General features: G+C 43.4%; 1 protein-coding gene across 1 annotated transcript; it reads right to left on the reverse strand.

Moving 5' to 3' along the window:
- Positions 1–3,863: 3,863 nt before the first annotated feature.
- SRP54 (signal recognition particle 54) lies at positions 3,864–18,533 on the reverse strand. The gene is made up of 16 exons (XM_084264197.1): positions 18,409–18,533; positions 14,876–14,984; positions 13,429–13,520; positions 12,777–12,861; positions 11,746–11,850; positions 10,481–10,547; positions 10,338–10,395; positions 9,506–9,656; positions 8,530–8,678; positions 7,245–7,345; positions 7,013–7,099; positions 6,542–6,615; positions 6,225–6,333; positions 5,327–5,497; positions 4,796–4,891; positions 3,864–4,314 (listed from the first exon to the last, which is right to left on the reverse strand). The coding sequence occupies exons 2-16, from the start codon at positions 14,951–14,953 to the stop codon at positions 4,223–4,225; spliced, it is 1,515 nt and encodes a 504-aa protein (XP_084120323.1). The 5' UTR covers positions 14,954–14,984; positions 18,409–18,533; the 3' UTR covers positions 3,864–4,222.
- Between the last annotated feature and the right edge of the window lie 3,482 nt (positions 18,534–22,015).

Raw genomic sequence — 22,015 nt, forward strand, 5'->3', positions numbered from 1 at the left:
GGGTGGGGTGCCCCGCCGGGGCCGGCTGCGCTGCATCCGGGAGCAGCTACCGGCCTCTGTAATTTCTCATCTCTCCGCCGCCCGGCAGCAAGCAGAGACTGGGAGGGAGGGAAGGGAGCAGAAGCGGCCCGGCTGGCAGCTACAGCCATACCTGCAGAGGGAGTGAAACGTACCCCCTGCGCAAAGAGGGAAACACTTCGTGGCGCGGGGTAAACACACCACCTCTTCCTAGGAAGTTACTTACAGTATTTATACATCACTCTCCCGAAAGACTGCAGCTTGCTGCACATGGTCTTAGCTGAGGCAATTCACTGTCTAAAGCACAGAAGTGCAAACCAAAGGCAGCCCGGTCCTGTTCATGGCCATGGGATAGGGAAAAGCATTTCCCAGATCACCTGTTTGCCCAACTGCTGGAACCCTTACTGCCAGCGCCAACTACTTTGGAAGACAGGTGAAGGTAGAAGCATTTGAAACACCCTTTTTCTGGGGCTTTTTAAAAGATTGTAACCTGCACTTAGATTCATGACAGCAAGAACCACCCTTCAACCCTGTGTCATTAGAAATGGCTACCAGAGAATTAGTGTGTAGCACAGATGGGCTCTTCAGAAACTTTTAGTCATACCAAAGCATTATCCAGAGCCCATGACAGAGTTCTAGGGAGAGTATAGACATACTGGCATAATTGTAAATCCAGTACAAGGCAGAAACTGTTCCCCTTATGAAGTGGGGACTATGGAATGTATGATTACAGAAAGACATTCACAAAAGATCATACTACTATTTTAGATAAAAAGCAGATGCTCAGTCCTGCACTATGTTAAAAAAAGATGTATTATTTAAAAATGCAAACAAACCACTTACAGTAAAGGCACATAAATAGCTTTTCCCCTTAGTAGAGTCCACAGTGTGTTTAGTAAGGACTGGTTGAAATAGGGGAGCAGCTTTTAAACAGCATTCAGTTACCGAGCAGCCAAGTTAACTCTCCTTTGTCTCTACTGCAATTATAGCTGTACAGCAATATTAATCTTTCACCTTCTGGAACAATTAGCAACTTGCTCAATCTGTTCAACTTGCTTAAGTGTCAGTATCAAAAATCCTGAGGAAAGCGGGAAACTTAAACCCATGCCTGTTTTTTTTATGGCTATTTGTGTGTGCTCATAATTAATTGTCCAGCTCCTAGCACACAGCTATATATTGACCCTCACAACTATTTCCTATTGGTAGGTCACTCAGCAGAGAGGCTTAAGAATAAGTTGCCATGAACTGCATGCATCCTTCACCTTAGCTGCAATAAGAGGATATTCGAATTTGAACTCCCAAGGTCTTCCTTGTTCTCAAAGGATTAGAAAAAAACCTGACACCTGTCATTCTAGCCTTACAGGTAGGATTTTCCTTAAAAAGGCAGCAAATTGATAAAGCATGCAACAACAATACACAATTATTCCACAGCTGGTGAATGGCTTCCAGTTTTACAGAACCACCAGCTTCCAAAAAAGGGAAGATACTTATTTCTGCATTAGTGCTGGATGTCAAAGCTTATTAACATCCTGTAACCAAGAAAAGAGTGACTGCAGAGTGTCACAGATTTTGAAACAGGAGTGCACATCTAAAAGAGAAATGAAGAGCTGAGCCTAATTTCGTACATTACTCTTGTCGGCTGGCTCCTTCTAGTGGCCTTCCACGGGTGCTACAATTACCTAATTACCTAAACTCTGCCTTCCCTACTGCAGGTTCTGGAGGAACTTCATTTAGCCATGTGTCCAGACACCAAAACAGCTGGCAAACTTGTCCAAGTAGCTGCAACAGCTTTCAGTAAGGTGAGAGGAAGACAGGCCTCAGTCCTCCAAGTATTCCCGATGAAGTTTGTTTCCCCTCCTCACTTTTCAGGCTTCTTGTATGCCAGCAGTAACTTTTCTGCAGAACATGGCAAGATCCTGTGGAATACAAGTAAAAGCCTAATACAAGAAAACGGTGCTGGGGCAGTTGTTACTCCTGAGGCTTGCTGACTGTTTTACATGGTCTCTCCTAGCTTGATGCCATTCAGTCTCATTTCAGAATACCAAATTAAAAACCCTAGAACATGATAGCTTCTGACCTCCTGCAACTGCAGGGTTTCCTTCTATACATTGTGCTCTGCAGGTTCCACAAACAAAACAAAAGTAATCACACATGCTCCCTAAAATCATTCTATAGAGTCATAAAAATTTTATAGGTGCTCCTATACAGTTGCACTCAATCTTCAGTGCCTCCAGCACCAATCTATGTATTGTAATTTTATCGTTTTTCTTTTAAACTTGAGCTCTTCAGATAATTATTCTAAATAGACTCTGGCATATTAAGGTACAAGCAATATATTGCCATTTGTTTATTCCAGCATCTACCTTAGAAACATAACTGACACTTGGTTTAAAGGAAACACTTCCTGAACCTGCCCTTGCTTCTGCCAACAGAAAGCTACTGACAGCTCTTCCTGTCTGGTAGCACTGGTAGTAGTTTGGAAATGGTGAACTAAAGACTAAAACTAAATGTACCAATGAATTGAAAATAGAGTTAATTGTTGGTAACTTGACAGTCTGTGACTGAGCTTGTCTAGCAGCACAGTGCTTTACTGTTCATCCTCAATATGCCTATTCACGTTTGATTTCCATCAAAAGCATTCAACTTAACTGTCCACTCTCCCCTACCAACAGCATTCCAAACCAAGTTTTATTTGCTACTCTTTGCTGCATGGGTTTTTATATTACACTGGCTTGCACTTCTCAAGAACAGAAAATAGATAAAAAGATAGTTTTAGTAAATATACCCCACAAAGTATCTGAGGGCAGCTCCCCCACGAGCTAGTGATACACAAGGACTCCTTCTGTTACATTTACAGTACTAAGATCCAACTTAACTGCTGCTTTTACTGATTACCACTGTGCATAAGGTGCAGTCCTGGAGGTGAATGGCACACCCGAAAACTTTTCAGCATCCTTCAACACTGAATACACAGACCATTAATCACAAAGATGCTTCCCCATTATAAACTAACCTGCATCACAACTTATTTTATTAGCACAAGAGCACTACTACCTATATAAGCTACTCTATCAGCTGCATTAGCTGGTACCTTCTCAAAGAACTGGCTGATAGCAGGCCACACTCACTTACATTTGATTTTTATCTTATCTAAGCAAGAAAGATGAGGTGTCCATCTATAACTCAAGCACTCTGCAGTATATTGAATTCTTAACATTCACCTTCTATCTTAAGGAAAGGTAGTAAGATTTTACCATATTGGCCAAGGTGTCTGTTGGAATTAAGCTTTTATGGTCTACCTAGTTTCTGAAGCATGCCTGTAGATGCCACCCATTTCAGACCAAGATAGCAAACAGATACTGAAAGAAGAAATGCTATAGGAATTTTAAATCAGACTGCAACTGAGTTGTGGCAATATGGTCTGTCAGATAAAATAAAAAGATACAGTTAAGTTCAGTACCAGCACAGAATTCCATCTAGTATGTAGCAGAAACCATCTCTGTAACAAGATGACGACCTAATTGGCAGCCTGGCATGAAGAGTATCTCCAGTATAGCTCAGTATCTGTAACTCTGGTTTTAGTCACTTCAATTCTTTATGTATAGGGGAAGAATAAAAAAAATCTGGAGAAAGAGTTTTGTACACAGCACATACACCTTCTAAAAATGCTCCAAGGAGAATACCTGAGCAGCAACAGCACACTTTGGACACTGAGTTAAGTCTTACACTATTTATGCAAAACATGAGTTAGTTATAAGAAACAAATCCAACTGAGGAAATCTTACTACTTGCTGATTAATGACCATTACAAAAGAACTGAAGAAATAGGCCCATCCTTTGTTTATAACCACTTAAATTTTATTTTACAGTATATTTGTGACATTTTTATGTTACTATAACCAAAGATCAGGGTTGTTTACAAATATAATGGCTGCCATTTGATGTAAACAATTAAAAAGTGTCTCTAAATATTAAAATTTTACATCATGATTTTTGTTTTATTAAATTGATTTACTTTGTGCCATCAGGTATTAGTGGAGAGGAACTAATTTAAGCAAAAATAGTTTTCAGAAGTTAGATGTAGAAACTCAGAAGCCTGCATTTCCAAAGACTACTCCCCTATCACTGTAGAAAGGAAGAAAGCAAATTCCTTCACTGAAATTGCAATGAAGAGTCAACCAAGTCCATTTTTATTAAGGCTTCTTCACATATTATTGAATCCCATCATGCCTTTCATATTCCCAGCAGCACCTTGTTGAAATTGTCTCATCATGGACTGCAATCCTGCCATGCCACCTGCAGAAAGAAGCGAGGACAGGGCCACATTAATCAACTCTGCAGCACAGCTCTATTGCTTCTGAGCCCTCATTATTGAAACCACATGTGTGTGCTGAACAGTGTGAAGCTGCAACAGGGGAGGTTTAGTTGTTAGGAAAAGGTTCTTTACTGAGAGGGTGGTTGGGAACTGGAACAGGCTCCCCAGGGGAGTGGTCACGGTCCTGAGCTTGGCTGGGTTCAAGAAGCATCTGGATGATGCGCTCAGTCACCTGCTCAGACCTGGCTGGCCCAGGGTGGAGCCAAGAGCTGGACTCCATGACCCTTGTGGGTCCCTTCCAACTTCAGGATATTCTATCATTCTGAATCTTGTTATAAAACCTAGAAATACTTGATACTGATACATAACACACATTCTCAGATCACCTTCCTCACTTTATATTTCACATGCTCAACAGCAATTGTTAGTTCCCTCTTGAAGCTGTAAAAAGCCAACACATACCCATATGATGAAGAACTCTTGGATCCATCATCTTTGCCATCTGTTGGTTCAATTTGGCTAACTGAGATGGGTTTACATTCTTTGACATATCACCACCTAAAAAAAATGAGAGGCAGTTGTAAAAAGTGACAAGATGTATGGATACAAATAAAATAAGTCAGGATTTTACCTATTACTAGATTCAAATACAAAAAAGTTACTAAACCAGCCACTTCAAAGAATTTAAGGGTCAAGAGACCCTTTGCCCCACAGAACACTATGTCAGCAAGTGTCAGTATTGCAGTAGTAATGAACTCTCCATTGATAAAACCAAAAATTCAGTAGCTTCCCCTGGCAAGTTACACATTCCTGCCATGGAGAACAGCACAGCTCTTACCAATTAAATAGAGCTTTCAAACATCATGAAAACTACAAAACTACAACTGGCTTTTTCTCCCAACATCTCATCACCATTTTTACACTTTCTCTGTGCTCACACATCAAGTGACATCCCAGCCAACTTTGTATTTGAGGTGTTGGATTTTTTTTTACCTTTGAAAAGCCCTTTGATGCCTCCCATCTTTTTCACCATCTGTGCAAACTTAGTGTACTGGGTCAATAGCTCCTGAACATCTCTGGTAGAAACACCAGAACCTCTTGCTACTCTTTGGATTCTTCCTGGCTGCTTACTGAAGACTTTGGCACCATCTGTACTGTCAAGTTCTGCAATTACAGTGAGGGAAAGACAAAAAAACCATTCAGTTACTGACATTAAAATCTGCTACAGCTGGCACCAAGTTTCTTCTCATTATTGTTGAGAATTTAGTTTTGAGACAGAGAAAAAATAGTTTTAGAAGTGACAATGCAGAATTTTACTAGGAGATATATGCTAGGGAATGGTGCTGAAAAGCTGCTGTGTTCATGTTAGTCACCACGACAGAAAGAGTCCTCTGAATAAACTGTGCTCTCAGCATAGTTGGTCTTCAGCCACATGAATGGTTTCAGCACAAGGGTAAGAGTGTACTTCTCTTGCAAAAGTTATGGGTGGGTTAGAAATACACCATGAATTCCAGAGACTAGACTACATCACCAAGTAAATTTGAGGGTGGTAGGAAAAGACAGCAGTGACAGATTAAATATGACTAACTTTAAATTAACACTATACTTGCAAATTAAGCTGCACAGTTCCTTGAGGAAAAACAGATAGATTAATTTTCAGACTGCTTCAAAATCCCACCTATTCTACGGCAGCAGCAGGCAGCGGTTAAAATATCTCTCTAAATATTTAGACTTATTCAAAAGGTTTGAGACATATAGGTACTCCGCTATTTCTAAGAATAAATGCTCCAAGTCACTCCCTGTCACTGTAGATGTTGCCTTATGTCCAGCTTGTTTTCAAAAAACCTAACTTTGTCAACAATGCAGAAAAGAAATAGTGGGTGAAGTTTACCTTGATCATTCATACTGTCCATTATAGTCATCAGTTTCTTTAGCCTTGCCATTGATTCCTGTTCATTGCCTTTACTCATGAAGTCAGTTCCAAAACCAGGGATCATACCCTTGTTTTAAGAAAAAAATACAATCAAAACAAAAGCTGCATCAGAGTAGGCAAAGCTAACTTCAGCAAGTCTCAGTTCAGCAATTGTGTATTGCAGTAGGCAAATTAAACTTTCTTGAAAAACAAGTTTTCAATTAAGATCTCTGAATTTACAGCAGAGGTTTATTACATACAAATGAAAAGCTGATAAAATTTTCAGGATTACTAACCAAGATCTGACTGAACGGTCCCATTTTCATGATGTTTTGGAATTGTTCATACATATCTCTTAACGTAAATTGACCTGAAGTACAACAACAAAAAACAGAAGTCACACTACCATTTTGATCTCAGTGTCCTTTCTCAATTATTATTCTTTGTATTTACAAGGTAAATGTTATGCTGCATAGATAGACAAGTAAGCATCTTTAGTATTAACATGGCTAAATCATTTCAGATGGCACACACTTAGTAGTTAAGTTTGTTATTCTGCAGTTTTAGACAGTTCTAGCCTGGCAGACTTACCACTCAAAAAGCCATCATTTGCTTGCCTGTCACTTTTACTAGAGAAAGAATAACCATTCTTCACTGTGCACACTGGCTCAACAGATAACAAATTAACTCAGTGGTCTACATCTCAGAATCTGACATGATTAAATCATGGTTATACACCCACTATTCAGGCTTCCCAAATGACTTACCATGTTTGAGCTTTTCTATGAGTGCTTCATTATCATCCAACTTTAACTCATTTACTTTATCTATCAATCCTTCAATATCACCCATACCTGAAAGAAAACCACATCTGAAGTTAGCATGAGCAGTATCTCGAGGTCCCTTCCAACCCCTACAATTCCATGATTCTATGATTATGCTTTGACTTTCAATTATGCAATTTTAAGTGTCTGAAGTACAGTTGTATGTAGTACATACCAAGAAGTTTGCTGATGAAAGGCTGCGTTTTAAAGGGTTCAAAGTCATCTATGTGTTCACCAGTTCCAATAAAAATAATAGGACTCTTCGTGGCAGCAACTCTGCAGTAAAATATATTTTATGAAATGGCCAATCCACAACCACACATCTTTTGTACCAACTGCTAACATCATAGTATATCACCAACATAATGCATCCTCTCTGAAGTATCTTACTTAATCCTCAAACTATTAATGCAAAAACACTCGGCATCTAAGATGAGCTGGGAGCAGCTGTCCTTGGTAGAATACAAAAATCTGCTTTCAAAAACAACAAAATAGAAAACGCTTATTTTCATTGCTGAGTTTAAGAAATTTGAGAGTGAAGAAAAAATATAAATTATGTCCTTTCTATCTTAATATGAGGACATCAGATGGGACAGACACTGCTGTCTGTAGAATGTACCCTGAAGAAAGAGTAATCAGTCTCATTTTCAACACAGGAGAAAAAACCCTAGACAAGAAAATCAGAACCTTTTTACCAGTCATTGGCACTAGCTTTTAGATGAACTCAGCTTCCAGTCTACAGACAGCATAGCACAAACACAGCAGGTTTAACACATAAGCACATGACAACTGAAACAAGCTTCTGGTGTTTGCATTTTGCTCTTCAGTTTTCCTCCACTACACTATATATAACAGCAAAACACATATGGCAGTTTAAGAACTCTAACACTCAGTGTCAAAAGCCAGACAGTGATTTAGTACGTTGGTGCCAGTTAACTTGGATTGCTTTGACAAATCATCTCTGCTCCATTCAAGCTGTGTCACTGAGACACTGTTGGAGATTGGTCTGACATTCCATCCTGTAAGGCTGAAGATAAAACGTCACATTTTCTAGTCAATAACGTCTGTCAAGATAGAGCACACAGGAAGTCCAACAAGAATGGAATCTGGGAAAGTATGACTGCAGACTAATTTTTTTTTACCAAGTTGGTGGCCACTGCCAATCCAGAAGTTTTGTTTGCATTGCAGTACTAAGACCATTAGATATGGCTACTTAAGAGTTTTCCCCTTTTGGAAAAACAAGTCTTGGGCGTTTCCTGGGAAGTCTTGCTTCTCATGTAAGTCATCTATTAAATTCAAACTTGTATCTGCTTGAAGCAGGGTGAGAACATCCCTGTTACCAACATCTCCTATTGTGCAGTGCCAGTGACACTTTCACAGGACGGGTGTGAGACCAGCAGACACTTTGTGGCTGCCCATTTATAACAGCGGTCAACAGGTGGCCGCATCACAGTACTTACGCGCTGAGAGCTCCACCTCCTTTTGCATGTCCATCGAGCTTCGTAACGATAACAGAAGCTACATCTACTTTATCTTTGAAAGCTTTAGCTTGAGCTTCACAAGCTTGGCCAATGGAAGCATCCATCACATAAACAATGTTATCTGGTTGCTAGGAGGAAAGAGATAAAAAAATAACAGTTTTCTGGTTTCTTAAATAGCATTTGTGCATCATGTTCCGTATCAGAACTTGCTGCAGCCACAGTACATAAGGGCTGTGCTGTTTAAAACAAGAGGGCAACAGTTTTATGAACAATATTGCCCAAGGACTATTTGGAAACTCTGATGCTGTATTACTGTGTGAAAGTCTTATCTACAACACAATTAATAGGTTTACAGTTATTTCTGTTTTGAATGATTTTAGCCACTATCTGAGCCAATAATATAATTAATATCTTACAAACAATCAACAGCGAGCAACATCTTCCATTCTGTTTCACAGTGAGAGCCTTAAGACATCCATTCCTCTGAAAACAAGTTGGCCACTAGCAGGAGTTCTGTAGGACATGTCATATTGTCATGCAAGACCACAAAGTCAAATGAAGAGCTAAACTCTTTAAACCCATGCAAGAGGCACCAGCTTCATTTACACATCAAAACTGTTGACAGTTATCCAATAACCTTCTGTTTCAGGGCAATTATTCTCAACAATCACAGAGGACTTAGTAGGTGTAGCTAAACTACTACAATTAGTGAAATTTAGTAGACATACATCAGATCAGACCAGTTCCTTTATCTAGTTTCTCAATGGAAAGATCTTGAAAAGTTAAAGGAGGAGCAGTAGTCTAGTTAGGCACAGGCATTCTTGAACTACAGATAGGGGAATTAAAACTAACAGAATATCCAGCACTTGTTTATTCATATCTGTCACATTCCAGAGGAGTAAAATCCACACATAACATTAGGAGGCAAGTTATCATATTTCTTGAAACTACTCACTATGGCATTAGCAACTTGTAACATCTCTTCAAACAAGGAGTCTTCCTGCTTGTGACGTCCACTTGTATCAACAATGATTATTTCAAAGTTCTCGTTCTTAAACTTCTCAACACCTTCTGAGGCAATAATTACAGGATCCATTTCTGTGTAACTGATCACAAAGAGAAACATCAATACATATGCAATTCTTTGTTCCCATATAAACTAATTCAAGTTTACAGTTAAGTAATGAAAGTTTAAGTGTAAACCTACCTGGATTTCATTACATCAAGGAAAAATTGATTACAAAACACCCAAGACATTTGCCCTTACTATTCAGTGAACTGAAGCACAAAGGATAGCCTAACTTGATGAACACCACACTAAGTTCTACTAACTTGCTCTTCTCTGAAAGATGATTTAACTGAGCACCTAGACAGTACCTCCAATGAAGCTTAGGGGAAGTAATTGACTACTTATAAAAGCTATTTTAGACCCACCACTACTCCTACTTGACAATAAAAACAAAGGGTCCAAAAATCATATCCTGATCTGTAACGATCCTTCCTGAAAATCTGAAGGCATCTGATAAAGGCCTATAAACCAGCAGAAGTTGAGAGAACATTCTAGGGAATTGTCCCTGGACACCTGATCTCTTCTTACATTATCCCTGCCTGCTATTACTGCACACAGTATACTGAACTAAGCAGTGTTTTCACCTGATCAGAGCAAACATTATTATAAAATCTAACTAATTAGGCAGTATTGAATGAGGCTCGGTGAGATATTTAGTCCAGAACAATACATCACAGGAGCTGAATCCTTCTCCTAACTGAATCTTAAAGATGCTTACCTTCCATAAAAGGGAATTCTTGCTTTTGTGGCATTCTGCTTTAACTGGTCAAAAGCACCTGTAAGACAGGTATAGTCAAGGGACTATTAAAAACATCTGTGTATATCAGAGATAAAGAACCAGATCATTAAAGGCTGTGTTACCTGCTCTGTATGTGTCTGCACATATTAAACACGTCTTCCAACCTTTCCTCTGATAGAAGTATGCTAACTGTGGAAAGAAATGCAGAACAAGCAGTTACACTGAAATCCCACTAGAAAGTGTGGCACTGTACAACAGTTTACAAGGTGCCAAATCACCTGCACAGGCCCAAAGTCAAGACAGCCTTCCTATAACTGAGACCACTCAGTAACACTGTACTAGTATCACACGTTAGCATCTCTGTTACTTCAAAAAGCCTGTTAAATCAATTATTATTAATGGCAAGATAAAAAAGCTGCCTGACTGCTTATGATTTCAGTTTTCTGAGCTAGGAATGACTACAAATCATTCCAGTTCCCCTTTTACTAACTCTTGGATCCTGCTCACTGTTAGTACTGCAGATAGGGCTACCTTTTAGAAACTACCCGAAGCAGTAAGTACTTCAATGTTAGCTACTGAAATTGCTACAACTTCTACAGCTCTGTTTCTGAACTTGCAGGGGAACATACATATTTCTACTGCAACAACACATTTTAAAGCAATAAAGGGGATCCTTCCTTCCTTGGGAGGATTCTTGTAAATCAGCTCCACTGGTACAATGTACATTCACAGAACATTTGATTAACCAAAGATACTTCCAAAATCTAGTCTGCCTGCAGAAGCACTAGGAAAGTCTTATGCAACAAGAGCAGTGATCTATTTGGTAATAGCCTATGTGTGAGTCTCAGAAGCAGATGACTAAAAAGGCAATAAAGATGTGTCAATCTTTTTCATAGGATAATTTTTCCTCTCAAAAACAGGTTAAGCATTGATTCAGAGCATTCTTTTTTTAGTCTTCAAAATATGAATCCAAGTTTCCTCAATGAATTTGGAGCTACTTAACTGAGATACCTAGCAGAGGCTAATTTCCACTGGTTCACCTGAACAGGTAATGGAGTGAGATAGATTCCACTCACAGGCCTAGCCTCAAACCCAGAAACAGGGGAACAGAAAGAATCTGTTATCCATACATGGTATTGTTTCATCAAGAGTTCAGCTTTAAAAAAAAATCTTGAACAAAGTCCTGTAAGTCATAAACTGCCCCCAAAGACTATTATTCTGGGCATTCATCTCAAACACCTCTGCAAAATGTATCTAAGTTTTAATCAGTTAGTACAGCCCTACTAATAGAAAGAGGACAGATCCCAAGTAAATCCCACAAAGGGAGTCCAATGACCCCACCCCACCTCCGCCAAGGAAAAAACCCAACAGATTCAGAGCAAGTTACCTTTGAACAGGTTGTTGTTTTACCACTTCCTTGCAACCCAACAAACATTATAATATTCTGTTTTCCTTTGGTAGGTGTCCATGCTTTGACTCCAGGATCTACAAGCTGAAGAACAAAACGTAGTCTAGAACACAGAACTGAATTTCAGAAGCACAGAACAGTGTCAGTCACGCAGGGTGCCTGGTTTTATATTCAATGGAGCAGACCAATTTTTGCATAGTCTACTCTTGATTCATGTTAGATGCTTGTCAATTTACAGTTAACAGCACCAGCATGTGCAAACTCTCCCCTGAGATAATGTTACACATCATAAGTCTGTGACAGTGTTAATTTCTTTCTAATACCAAGCACCAGAGTCAGGGTGGCCTGTACACATGGCACAAGTATAACAATCAAAGAAACAAGACCTCCATCCCATCACGACTGCCAAAGATAAATATCTTCTGGTGAGAATCCTAGAGTACAGAAGACCTTTTAGGTTTTCTGCTTCACTCCTCCAATTAATTGAAGGTACATATATTTCAGAGCCATCATACAAGTGGGCACAGACTACAGAAGAACAGAAGACTGCACTGTTAACTTAGGAAAGGACAGTGCTGATACCCAGCTGCTGATCTGACCAAGCAGGCAGATTAAAGAGAGATCTTGCCACGAACTGCTGAGCTGTTACTTAACACTTTTTCAAAGGTTTATAATTAGTTTGAACCAATCTTCATTAGGATAGCAAAGGCATGTGTTTCTGGGACAACCAGAGGCAGTCCAGAAGCTAATAGTACTTTAGCCTCATTTTGTCTTTAAATGTCAACTGAAGAGTAAGAATAAATGAACTTGAAGCATAAACTGAAGGTAGTCTGAGAAATGCCCAGAAGTAGCTTCAACAAGAACACTAGTGTTTGCAGCAGTAAATAACCTTGTAACAGAAGACATAACTAAGTGCCACAGAAACACCTCAACGCTTAGCTTGCCAGTGTACTGCTTGCACATCCCAGGCTGTACAAGAGAAGTGACACGATACAGCTTTGAAGTCCTACCTTAACAAGCTCCTTAAAGACAGCATGCTGAATCATTTTTCTTTTGTTAAGGCCAGATGCCATTTCTTCAAGATCAATTGCAGACCTGAGTTGAAGAAAACCATGAAGCACTAGTATAACTTAAAGCATCACTTTCACTTAGTAACAAAAGTAGTCTTTGCAACCAGAACTGCACTCTTGACACACCTTGAGTTTTCATACAGGACATTTAAGAGGCATGCATTGTAAATATTACTTTTGTATGCAGGACAAACCCAGGTTTCTAAAATACTTGCATCTACTTGAATTACCTATCTGAAAATAGCCAAGGAAACAGTGCTAGTCATAAACACAGGTCTATATATATCCAGCACAGAACACGTGAAGATGAGGTGTCTAGGAGCTGACAAAGAACTTGTTCTTTAAACCACTCAAAAACTGGTCAGAGCAACAGTTCCCTGAAACGAGCTTGTAACAATCAACTAAACTTGATCTTGACTCTTTTGATGGGACCAGCAAGAAATTTAGTTCAAGCTTATTTTCCTGTTAAGGTAAACTGGGTACATCTAAGAAAATCATATGAAGTTACAAGTTAATTATTATTCTTCTGCAACCTCAAATTATAAGTTTTACAAACATCAGATTTTAAGTGCATTTTGATTACTTCACTTACTTGACATTTTCTCTGAGTTGCTTCACAAGTTTAATATTAACATCAGCTTCCAGTAATGCTGTACATACTTCTTTGAGCATAGCATTTAAAACCTTTGGAGTATAAAAGAAAAACGGGTTTATGATACACAGTACTAAGCCAGTACTCATTCCAAATACAAATGTGAAAGTGCAATTATGATGTAACCAAGGCTTTTACAAATCAAACACATGCAGCCTGCTACAAAGAAAGTCTATCCATTTGTTCCTATCCAAATAGGATTTAAACTTGAAAGCAGAATACTGGAAAAGAAGGGTCCTCAATTTGTAACATGCACACCCTAAGAGTAACACAGAACACTTCCTGCTGCATGAAGGACAACAGCAGCTCATATGGTAGCAAGGCTTCCTAAATTTTCCTAGGGGTACTCCTTAGACACAGCTGTAACAAAGCCACAAACAAATCTCTTAGCACAATGTCTGTAATTAAAAGTTTTCCTCAAGCTCAAGATGGACAGGCTGCTGTTACCTTTTAGGTAAGCAGGTGACTCAGGACCACAGTGTAGTAGTTCTAGGACTTCTCAGAGATATTTTTTGAAAGTAACACCTGCATAAATGGCCTCATTGACACAGTTTGAGCTCTCGCAGGACAAGTTTCTACTGCTAAAAAATAATTGGGCTACATTTTCAGTTAAGCATTTGCCATCTTCCAGCTGAACATTTGTTAAAATCGTTCCTCTACCCTACCACACTTGATAAGCTTACTTTTTAGTTACTTTAATCCACCTGTTTACCTATCTGAAAAGGGTTTCCAGCAATTTATTTATTCAGAGGCACTTCTAAGCCACAACATCAGTTAGTCTTCCTCCTTGTTTTTCCGTCTATTAAACAGAAAACACTTACTTACAATTTCAAATACTTAATTAAAAAATAGAGATCATGTCAGGTGAAAAGAGTTCCAGACCACCACATGGTATGGCTGGACTATAACAGCAGCAACGTAACAATCTTCCCATTCCAAAGTTTATATTGAAAGCAGTTTGTTCCTCCACACTTCAGCTTATAGCAGTTTAGTACCTCTCCAAGGTCTAGCATGCACAATCACAAAAATCTGAGCACTCTACTTAGTCTCACAGCTCATCTCCCACCCAAATCTAGGCATGTATCACCTCCTTCAGCCTTCACCTCCTCAGAACACTGATCTCCCCCTAAGTACAGCCATCAAACTCAAGGACCCTTTGACCACGGGACCCACTGTACCCAAAATGATCAATTATACACATTTAAACCTGCCTCTAAGTTTCAATAGTACTATCATGGGATTAAAACCTCTAGCTAGAAATTGTACTTGAAGGGAGAAAAAAGCCTTGGGATTAATATCAACCTACTTCAAGCTTCTCATCACCTTTTAGAACCTCTCAGAGCTTTGCTTTCCCATGTCAGTGCCATCACACACACACACTACATACCTCTTCATTGATGATCGTAGCATTGCTCAGTGAGCGTAATGCTGACGTTATTTTCCTTCCAAGATCTGCCAGAACCATTTTGGCAGCTTCAAGTACAACTCAGAAGAATCTGGAAAAAAACAATTGGAAGTAAAATTTAAAACTAGATGAAGTTATGCCTTCACAAATTTAGTCTGGTATCTTTGGGGTTAAGAAATCTGCTTCGCATTCTAGAAAGCATACAAGTCTTACTTTTTAAATATATTTTTAGCTAATATTGTCCTGAAGTTAATTTTAGGCTATTCTAATGGCCTACTTAAAAACAGAGGTGCCACACTACAGTTCAGAAGCATGTCACTGCATGCAATACTTGTGCACTGAATTCACCATGAAGAACAGTCCAAACAGGCTTCCAGAGAGAATGCTAACTGCTTTTTATCTTCTTATCAGCAACATGCTGCATGACAGAACAAAATCAAGAACAGCTTAGCAGCTCTGCATCCTGCAAAGACTGTATGATCAGAAGCAAAATATTTTGCTAACAAAATGAAACATTATTGCTCTGTTTTGCCTGCCTTAGGTGGGAAATTCAGTTTGATTTAGCTTAGCCCTACAGACATAACATTTCAATAAGCAAACCTCACACTGTATTTTATCAGCTTTATTGGAAAACAAGGCTCTTCTTTTGTTCACTACAGATATAAAGCTTACATATAAGCCTAAAGTACACCACCACTTAAGAGAAAGCATGACAAGTTAATTTCTGAAGGACATGCACAGTTTGGTGGACATGTTATAACCACACCACCTGCTATATGAGGTGGCAGGATGGTCAGGCGAACACATGGAGGAAGCAACAATCTGCAGTTCTGGAAAAGGGCAAACCAAAATTTGTCTAAAGACAATAAATCCTACAGCACCACAGCTACTGCTGACATGCAACACTTCAGATTTCCCTTGTTTAACTTCTCATCTCACAGATGTTTTCTCAAACCCAGCTGAAGCTTCTCCCTTATGATAGCTCAATTCAGAACCTCACATTTGAGGTCCTTCTTTCAGAGATGAAAGCAGAGTTCCCAGGCTTCTGTGATCAAATTAGCTCAAAGTTTTCCATATTTTCAGGACTATTCCCCCCCAAAATGGATAGGAAAGAAAACAAAGAAAGGCAGGTCCATTTAGTAAAAGGAAGTATACATCATTAGTTACACTCTGATTTGAGAAGGCTCCAACCTAGGTAACAGAAGGAAACTCATTATATACACACTGAGATGTAGTAGCTACACAGGCCCCCAAAAGCCAGGCTTATATTGTGTTTGTAAACAAGCTTAAAGATGTCTTCCTAAATAGATAAAAACCTCCCAGCTGCTTTATCCAAGTGTTAATATCATCACACTCGTCAGGTTAAAACCCCACAGCAAAGCAACTGGTCAGTCCCACTGCTCCAATAGAGTCCTCAACACAAAAGTCTCCAGAAGTTTCAGAAGATGTAGGAAAAATAAGTTCAGTTTAAGTATAGGCCTCAGGTATAGCAGATGATGCAAACACCTTCATACCTTTCAGATTTTGTGTACATCGTATGCACAGGCAATTCCAAAGTGATATACATTACCATGCCACCCTACTATTCCATAAAAAAATAGTCTATGCTTCCTGCAAAACATTTGCAGACCAGTTCACCAGCCAGGATGGATGTCCATTACATTACTTTGCTGGAAGGAGACTTCTACATGATATCCGAAGCATGAAAGCTCCCAAGTTTTCCTTACAAAGCACACAAGTCACACTCCTGCAGAGCATGCCTGAAACAGCATTACCATCAGTATGAACTAAAAATTACCAGCAAAACAGATGTTGACATTTTCCAAGCTCGTTTCCCATGAAAATCACATTAATGCAAGAAAAATTGTGATAGCAAGGCATCTCAGGAAGGCTTCAGGGGCTACCACTGCAGCCATGGACAAAACTTAAGAACCCTTGGGTATACGAGCTAAGAAATTTGACAGGATGACAAACATACAACAGCCAGGTGAACATTTGGTATTTAAAATCAGTTTCCAGAGTTCTAAGAATCTTTAAATACTGAAAATTATGTCCTAATGCACAAATATCTCCACTGCAGAACTCCAAAAGTTTATTTCACCAGCCTTACAATAATAATATAAATACTATGCTACGGAGATGAACATAAGCATTTGAGTATTAGCTGCTTTCTCTAGCACATTAAGGATGTATAAGCCATCAGAATTACTATGAGATGCCAAGGACTGAAATGAATAAATACAACTTTTCATATACAGTCCAAGCTGTGAGCCACACTACAAAAAGACACCATATGCAGGTAGCCAACTTGGCTTGGCAGGTACCCAGAAAAGCATTAGCTGTGACTTCACTGCAGAATGCTTATATGCTGTGTCCAGAGCATCTATAGTTCTGGAAAAGCTTTTTAGCTTTGATGCAGCACCCCGCAAAATGCACTAAACAGGTTTAAATTTGGCAAGGCCCCATCATAAACAAGCCAGGCTGTATCAAGCAGCCTTGTGCTGAGCAAGGCCGTGAGCTCTGCGCAGTCCAAGCTGCCTTCAGCAGCAGTCCAGGCACCTCTGCAATGAGCTCCCATCATTCCAATGCACAGAGTCCCAAGGCCTCTTCACTTGCTGATGAAAAAGTAGCTATTTCAAGAATAAAGGGCAGAAAGAAATAGGTGTTTAAGCCGTAGCAAAACAGCAGTGAATCAACCCTGAAGAGACAGGCTGGTTGTGCATCTAGTAGAGGCCTCTAACAAAAACTTGTCTAGCAGCACTCTTGAATGCATGGAAGTTAAAAGGTAATACGCTTAACAAATAGCAGCTGTTTAAAAGATCACAAGCAAAAGGGATGCCCACTTAGAGCCTGCACAATAAATTTACACTGAACACAAACATATATGGCTGAAGACCTGCCTAAGGTCTAATACTACAGCGTTAAAGGAAAAAAAAAAGCTGATTCACAGGTAGAAACAGCTTGAGATAGTGCAGCAATACTCAACCCCGGCTTACTGGTCTCCACCTTCTAAAGTTACCTCACAGACGGACAGGAAGGCACCCCAGAGCCACAGCAAGGAGCGGCTATCCCGCTTACGGCCTGAAGCCCACGCCTTTGTGGAAGGCGGCAGAAGCACAGCCTGAGCTACGGGCCCGGCTCCTGCCTTTCCCCCTGTGCGCTCAGGGCTGGCCGCAGCCAACGGGCCGGGGTAGTCCCGCCCCGGTAAGGCGGACAGCGGGGTTCGCCCAGATGCCCCAGGCCTCCGCTCCCTCGGAGACCAGGCGGCGTAGCCAAGCAGCGGTTCGGCAGACCGGAGGCTCCAGCCCGGCTCGGCCGCCACCCCGCGCTTCGGCTGCCGCGGGGCAGGCCCAGCGCTCGTTCCGCAGGGCCGGCAGCGCGCGGGTGCCCGCCCGCCCTCCCCGCCCTCCCCAGCACCGCGGCGGTCGGGCCGAGGGTCCTCCCTCCCTCCGTCCCGTCCCGAGAAAGCGCCGCCGGCAGCGGTGCCGCTTCGCACCCACAGCCCGAGCACTCACCGGGAGCAGGGCACGGGGCCCGCGGGCGGAGCCCAGCCCAGCCCGCCGCGGCGAGGCCGCCCGGCGCTCCGCAACCGCCGCTGGCGACAGCGAGACCCCGCCGGCCGCCGCTGCCCACCGACCAGGGAAACGTCACCACTTGCCCTCACCCCGCGGCCCCAGCTCGCTTCCGCTTCCGGAGCGCGCGCTCCCGCTGCCCCCTTAAGGTGGCCCCAGCAAGGCGGCCCGTCCACACCCGGCAGGGCCCAGCGAGGAGCTCCGCCGCACCAACTTAAGGGCGGGCGGCGCGGGCGCAGGCGGGGAAAGGGCCGGGCTTCCCGGCAGACTCGCACGGAGGCGTAACCCAGCGCAGTGCCAACGTCAGACCTAGCAGCCTGAGCAGGCGCGGGGCGAGGGCGTGAAGGGCCAGACGGCGCATGCGTGCAAGGCACCCTACAGCCCGCCCGCATGCGCACTAGCCCGTAGATGAGGGCAGCGCGCTTGGGGCGGGGGGGGGAATGATACCGCGCCCGGGGCACGTGCCGGCGGCCGGCATTCCGCGCAGGCGCGGCCCGCCCCTCCTCTCTTCGTCGTCAGACGCTGCCGACAGCGACCCCCAGCGGCGACGCGGCGCGATGGATCTGGAGGCGGCGCGGCGCGCGGTGCTGGCCGCCGTGCGGGGCACGTGCGCTGCCGACCTGCCCCGCCTGCTGCACTGGATGCGCAACAACAGTAAGCGCGGCCCGGCCCGCTCCGCTCCGGCTGCCGCGGGGCCCCGACCGCGGAGGGAGGCCCGGCGGGTGTAGCGGGCCTGAGCCGTGTCCCGCCGCGCCGAGCCACTGCCGGCGCCGCGGCCTGGCTGCCGCCGTCCCCTTATGGTGCTGGCAGCGAGCGGCCGTTCCTCCCGGTGCCAGCCCAGCGGCCGGCTTGCGGACCCCGCCGGCGAGGCGAGGCGAGGCGAGAGCGGCAGTGCGGTAGCCAGGGCGGGGGAGCGGGGGCCGCGCGCGCGGTGAGCGCGTGCCCGCCGGGCGCCGAAGGGAGCCGCGAGCAGTCTGGGGCGCCCCCCGCTCCTCGGGGCGGCGTTCGGCTCTGCCAGACACGCAAGGGCCGCCGAGGCGGGTAGCGGCCGGCAGCCCCCGGCACCACTCCCTTGGTGCGCTGCGACCCGGCGGCTGCCCGGGACGAGGGGGGACCGCGCGCGGGTTGCATCGCCTGCGGAGCCCAGGAGCCGGCGCGGGCAGCCCGCCTGACGCCGCCCGCCCTCGCCCGACCCTTCAGCAGAGTTTGCTGTGCCTGAAGCAGCTCCTCGGCACTGCCCCGCCGCCGTCAGCCGGCCGGCATCTCTGGGCTGTGAGCGCCGTGGGACAGGCGCTGGTCGCGTCTGCCGGCGGTGCCGCAGAGATGGGCGCTCCCGGCAGCCGGGAGGGAGGGGCAGCCGGGGCGGGAACCTCTCCAAAGCCGGCTGAAACGTCCGGGGTCAAACGGGGGTGCTCCGCCCCGGCACATCCAGAGGTGTTCAGACGTTAGCCTTGCCCAGCTCCGCACGTGTTCGCAGCAGCTTTCCAGCAGCCTGGAAATAGCGGTTTGAGCTGATCGGCAAACGCTGCTTTGCCCGCTTGATGCCATCTTCAGTTAACCGAGCTGTCTGCTGTCTCGTGTGTGTCTCGGTGTAACATCAACGTGCAGCCGTCAGGCATCTCGTGACAGCCGAAGAAAGGAAATGTGGGTCAGCACACAAGCTGTTAATTTGCAGCAATGAAAAGGTGACACGGAAAGGCTGGGTATAGGCAGTGCACCAAAGCTGTAGGCACGTAGTGCCATGCTGAGTAAACCGACTAAACACTGCTTAATCTGCGGGTGTATTTGCATCTTGCTGTCACAGATAAAACTCTTGAACGCCCCCCCAGATCCTTTGATCCAGTCTCAAGCAGCCCATAAATGTGTGTCTTGTTTATTAAGCATTGCTTATTGGGACAGTAAACTCGCTCCCCGGTGATCCTGCCTTGGGTGGGAAAAAAACCTGTTACAATGATATGTTACTTCCCCAAGTCAGGCCCTGTTGTGCTAGGGTTCTTCTTCAGGTCTTCTGTTCTAGCACCTCTGCTTTTGGTTGGAAACATCTTCATAGGCAGACACATGGGGACTGCTGCAAAGAGAGCAGCTACGACACCTGGAAGTTGTCCAGCTGTCCCAGTACTTTGAACTGCAAACTCAGTGTTGCCCTGTGGTTTGCTGCTCCTGTGGCCACTCAGATGGAGAGGGGTGGGAAGGATCCTTCCCTTGCTGAGTGGGGCCCTCTGTGGGCATTAGGGAAGGAAACCAGCTGGGAAGGCAGCAGCTACCCTCCTCGGGTGGGCATGCAGCCCTCCCACCTCGTCCTGTTCTTTCCTAGGAAAGACATTGCCAGATGTTTCTGAGCATCTGCATGTCAGCCTGCACAGTTAGAGCAGAGGTGGGACTCCAGGGCTGAAGTTTGATGGATGTTGTTAGTGTTTATTGTAACTAAATGTTGGTGTGTGTGTGTGTGTGTCTGCATATGCATACACAGACATGTATATGTCTGCAATGGTAGAACAATCTGTTCTAAGCAATATTTCACCCCTTTTTGAGGCCTTGTCTGGATGCAGCAACGTGCTCTGCTTGCTGTATGGTGTCCAGGTTACTGGAAGTAATTGTCTCAGAAGTGGTTTTCCTCCATCCAGTGTGCTTCCATCCAATTCAAAACCCTCATTGAATTTCATACACAGTCACTCACATTGTTTGTTCCCTTAACGTAAATCATTGCAGCTCCTACTACACTGTGCTAGTTTGTGTGGTGTGCATATACAGCTTTCTCAGCTTACTGGTGAAACTTGAAAACGTTAAACTGTTTAAGTTAGGAAACATGTACTCCATTTTGATTCTGTGATCATGTTTTACCTCTGCCATAGGAATTTTATGTATACCTGCATAGGTACGTGTAGGTGTATGGTACAAGAGAGAGAATTAGAAAGCTTTGTGGCCTGTTGTAAGACTTTTTCATTGTTAATCAGTTAAAATGTGTTTCATTGACTCATTAGGCCATTAACCTCCTCATGTTTATCCACTCTGTCCTGGTATACCTCAGTTTTCTTCATGCTGAGGGACTGGAGGAAAAGAGAGATCTCTCCCTTACTGGCTTTTTCCGGCAGCATTGAACAGTAAGCAAGCAGAGGGATTTGTCCAGCAGGTCACATTCCTTTACCCTTTTTGCAGTTTCCCTGGAGTTGCAGATATTTTGGGTGGTGTCCCCAACACAACACTCTTGATGACCCTTCTTTTATTGTTTCTCTGAGCTGCTTCTGTGGCTGTACATTGACAGGAACTTTTACCTCCCCCCCCAAATTCTTGTGTTTTAGTAGTTGTATTGTGGCCATTGTAACACCTGTGTAGTGCTGTAGTAATTAATACTGGTTGGAGAGAGGGTAGTGGGGGGCTGGTACTGAGGATTCCACTGCTGTACCCCGAATACAGCTAGGGAATGTGGGATTTTCTGGGAGACACTAAAAGGTTACCAGATCTCTGCACCACACAGAAACAAAAGCCTAATCTCTGGCAGTACAGACGTAGGAAAGAAAGAAACCTCTCGTGCACAAAAGAAAAGAAATGT

This window comes from Gallinula chloropus (genome assembly GCF_964237585.1).
Source record: "Gallinula chloropus genome assembly, chromosome: 4".
In the NCBI taxonomy this organism is placed as follows: domain Eukaryota; kingdom Metazoa; phylum Chordata; class Aves; order Gruiformes; family Rallidae; genus Gallinula; species Gallinula chloropus.

Bases quoted from the DNA above. Each gene is read 5' to 3' on its own strand.
- SRP54 (XM_084264197.1), bottom strand. From the start codon at position 14,953: ATGGTTCTGGCAGATCTTGGAAGGAAAATAACGTCAGCATTACGCTCA. The intron at 10,548-11,745 runs GTAACTTGCTCT...TTCTTTCCACAG, and splicing joins AAACAACAACCTGTTCAAAG to TTAGCATACTTCTATCAGAG. The intron at 8,679-9,505 runs GTGAGTAGTTTC...CTTTCCTCCTAG, and splicing joins TACAAGTTGCTAATGCCATA to CAACCAGATAACATTGTTTA.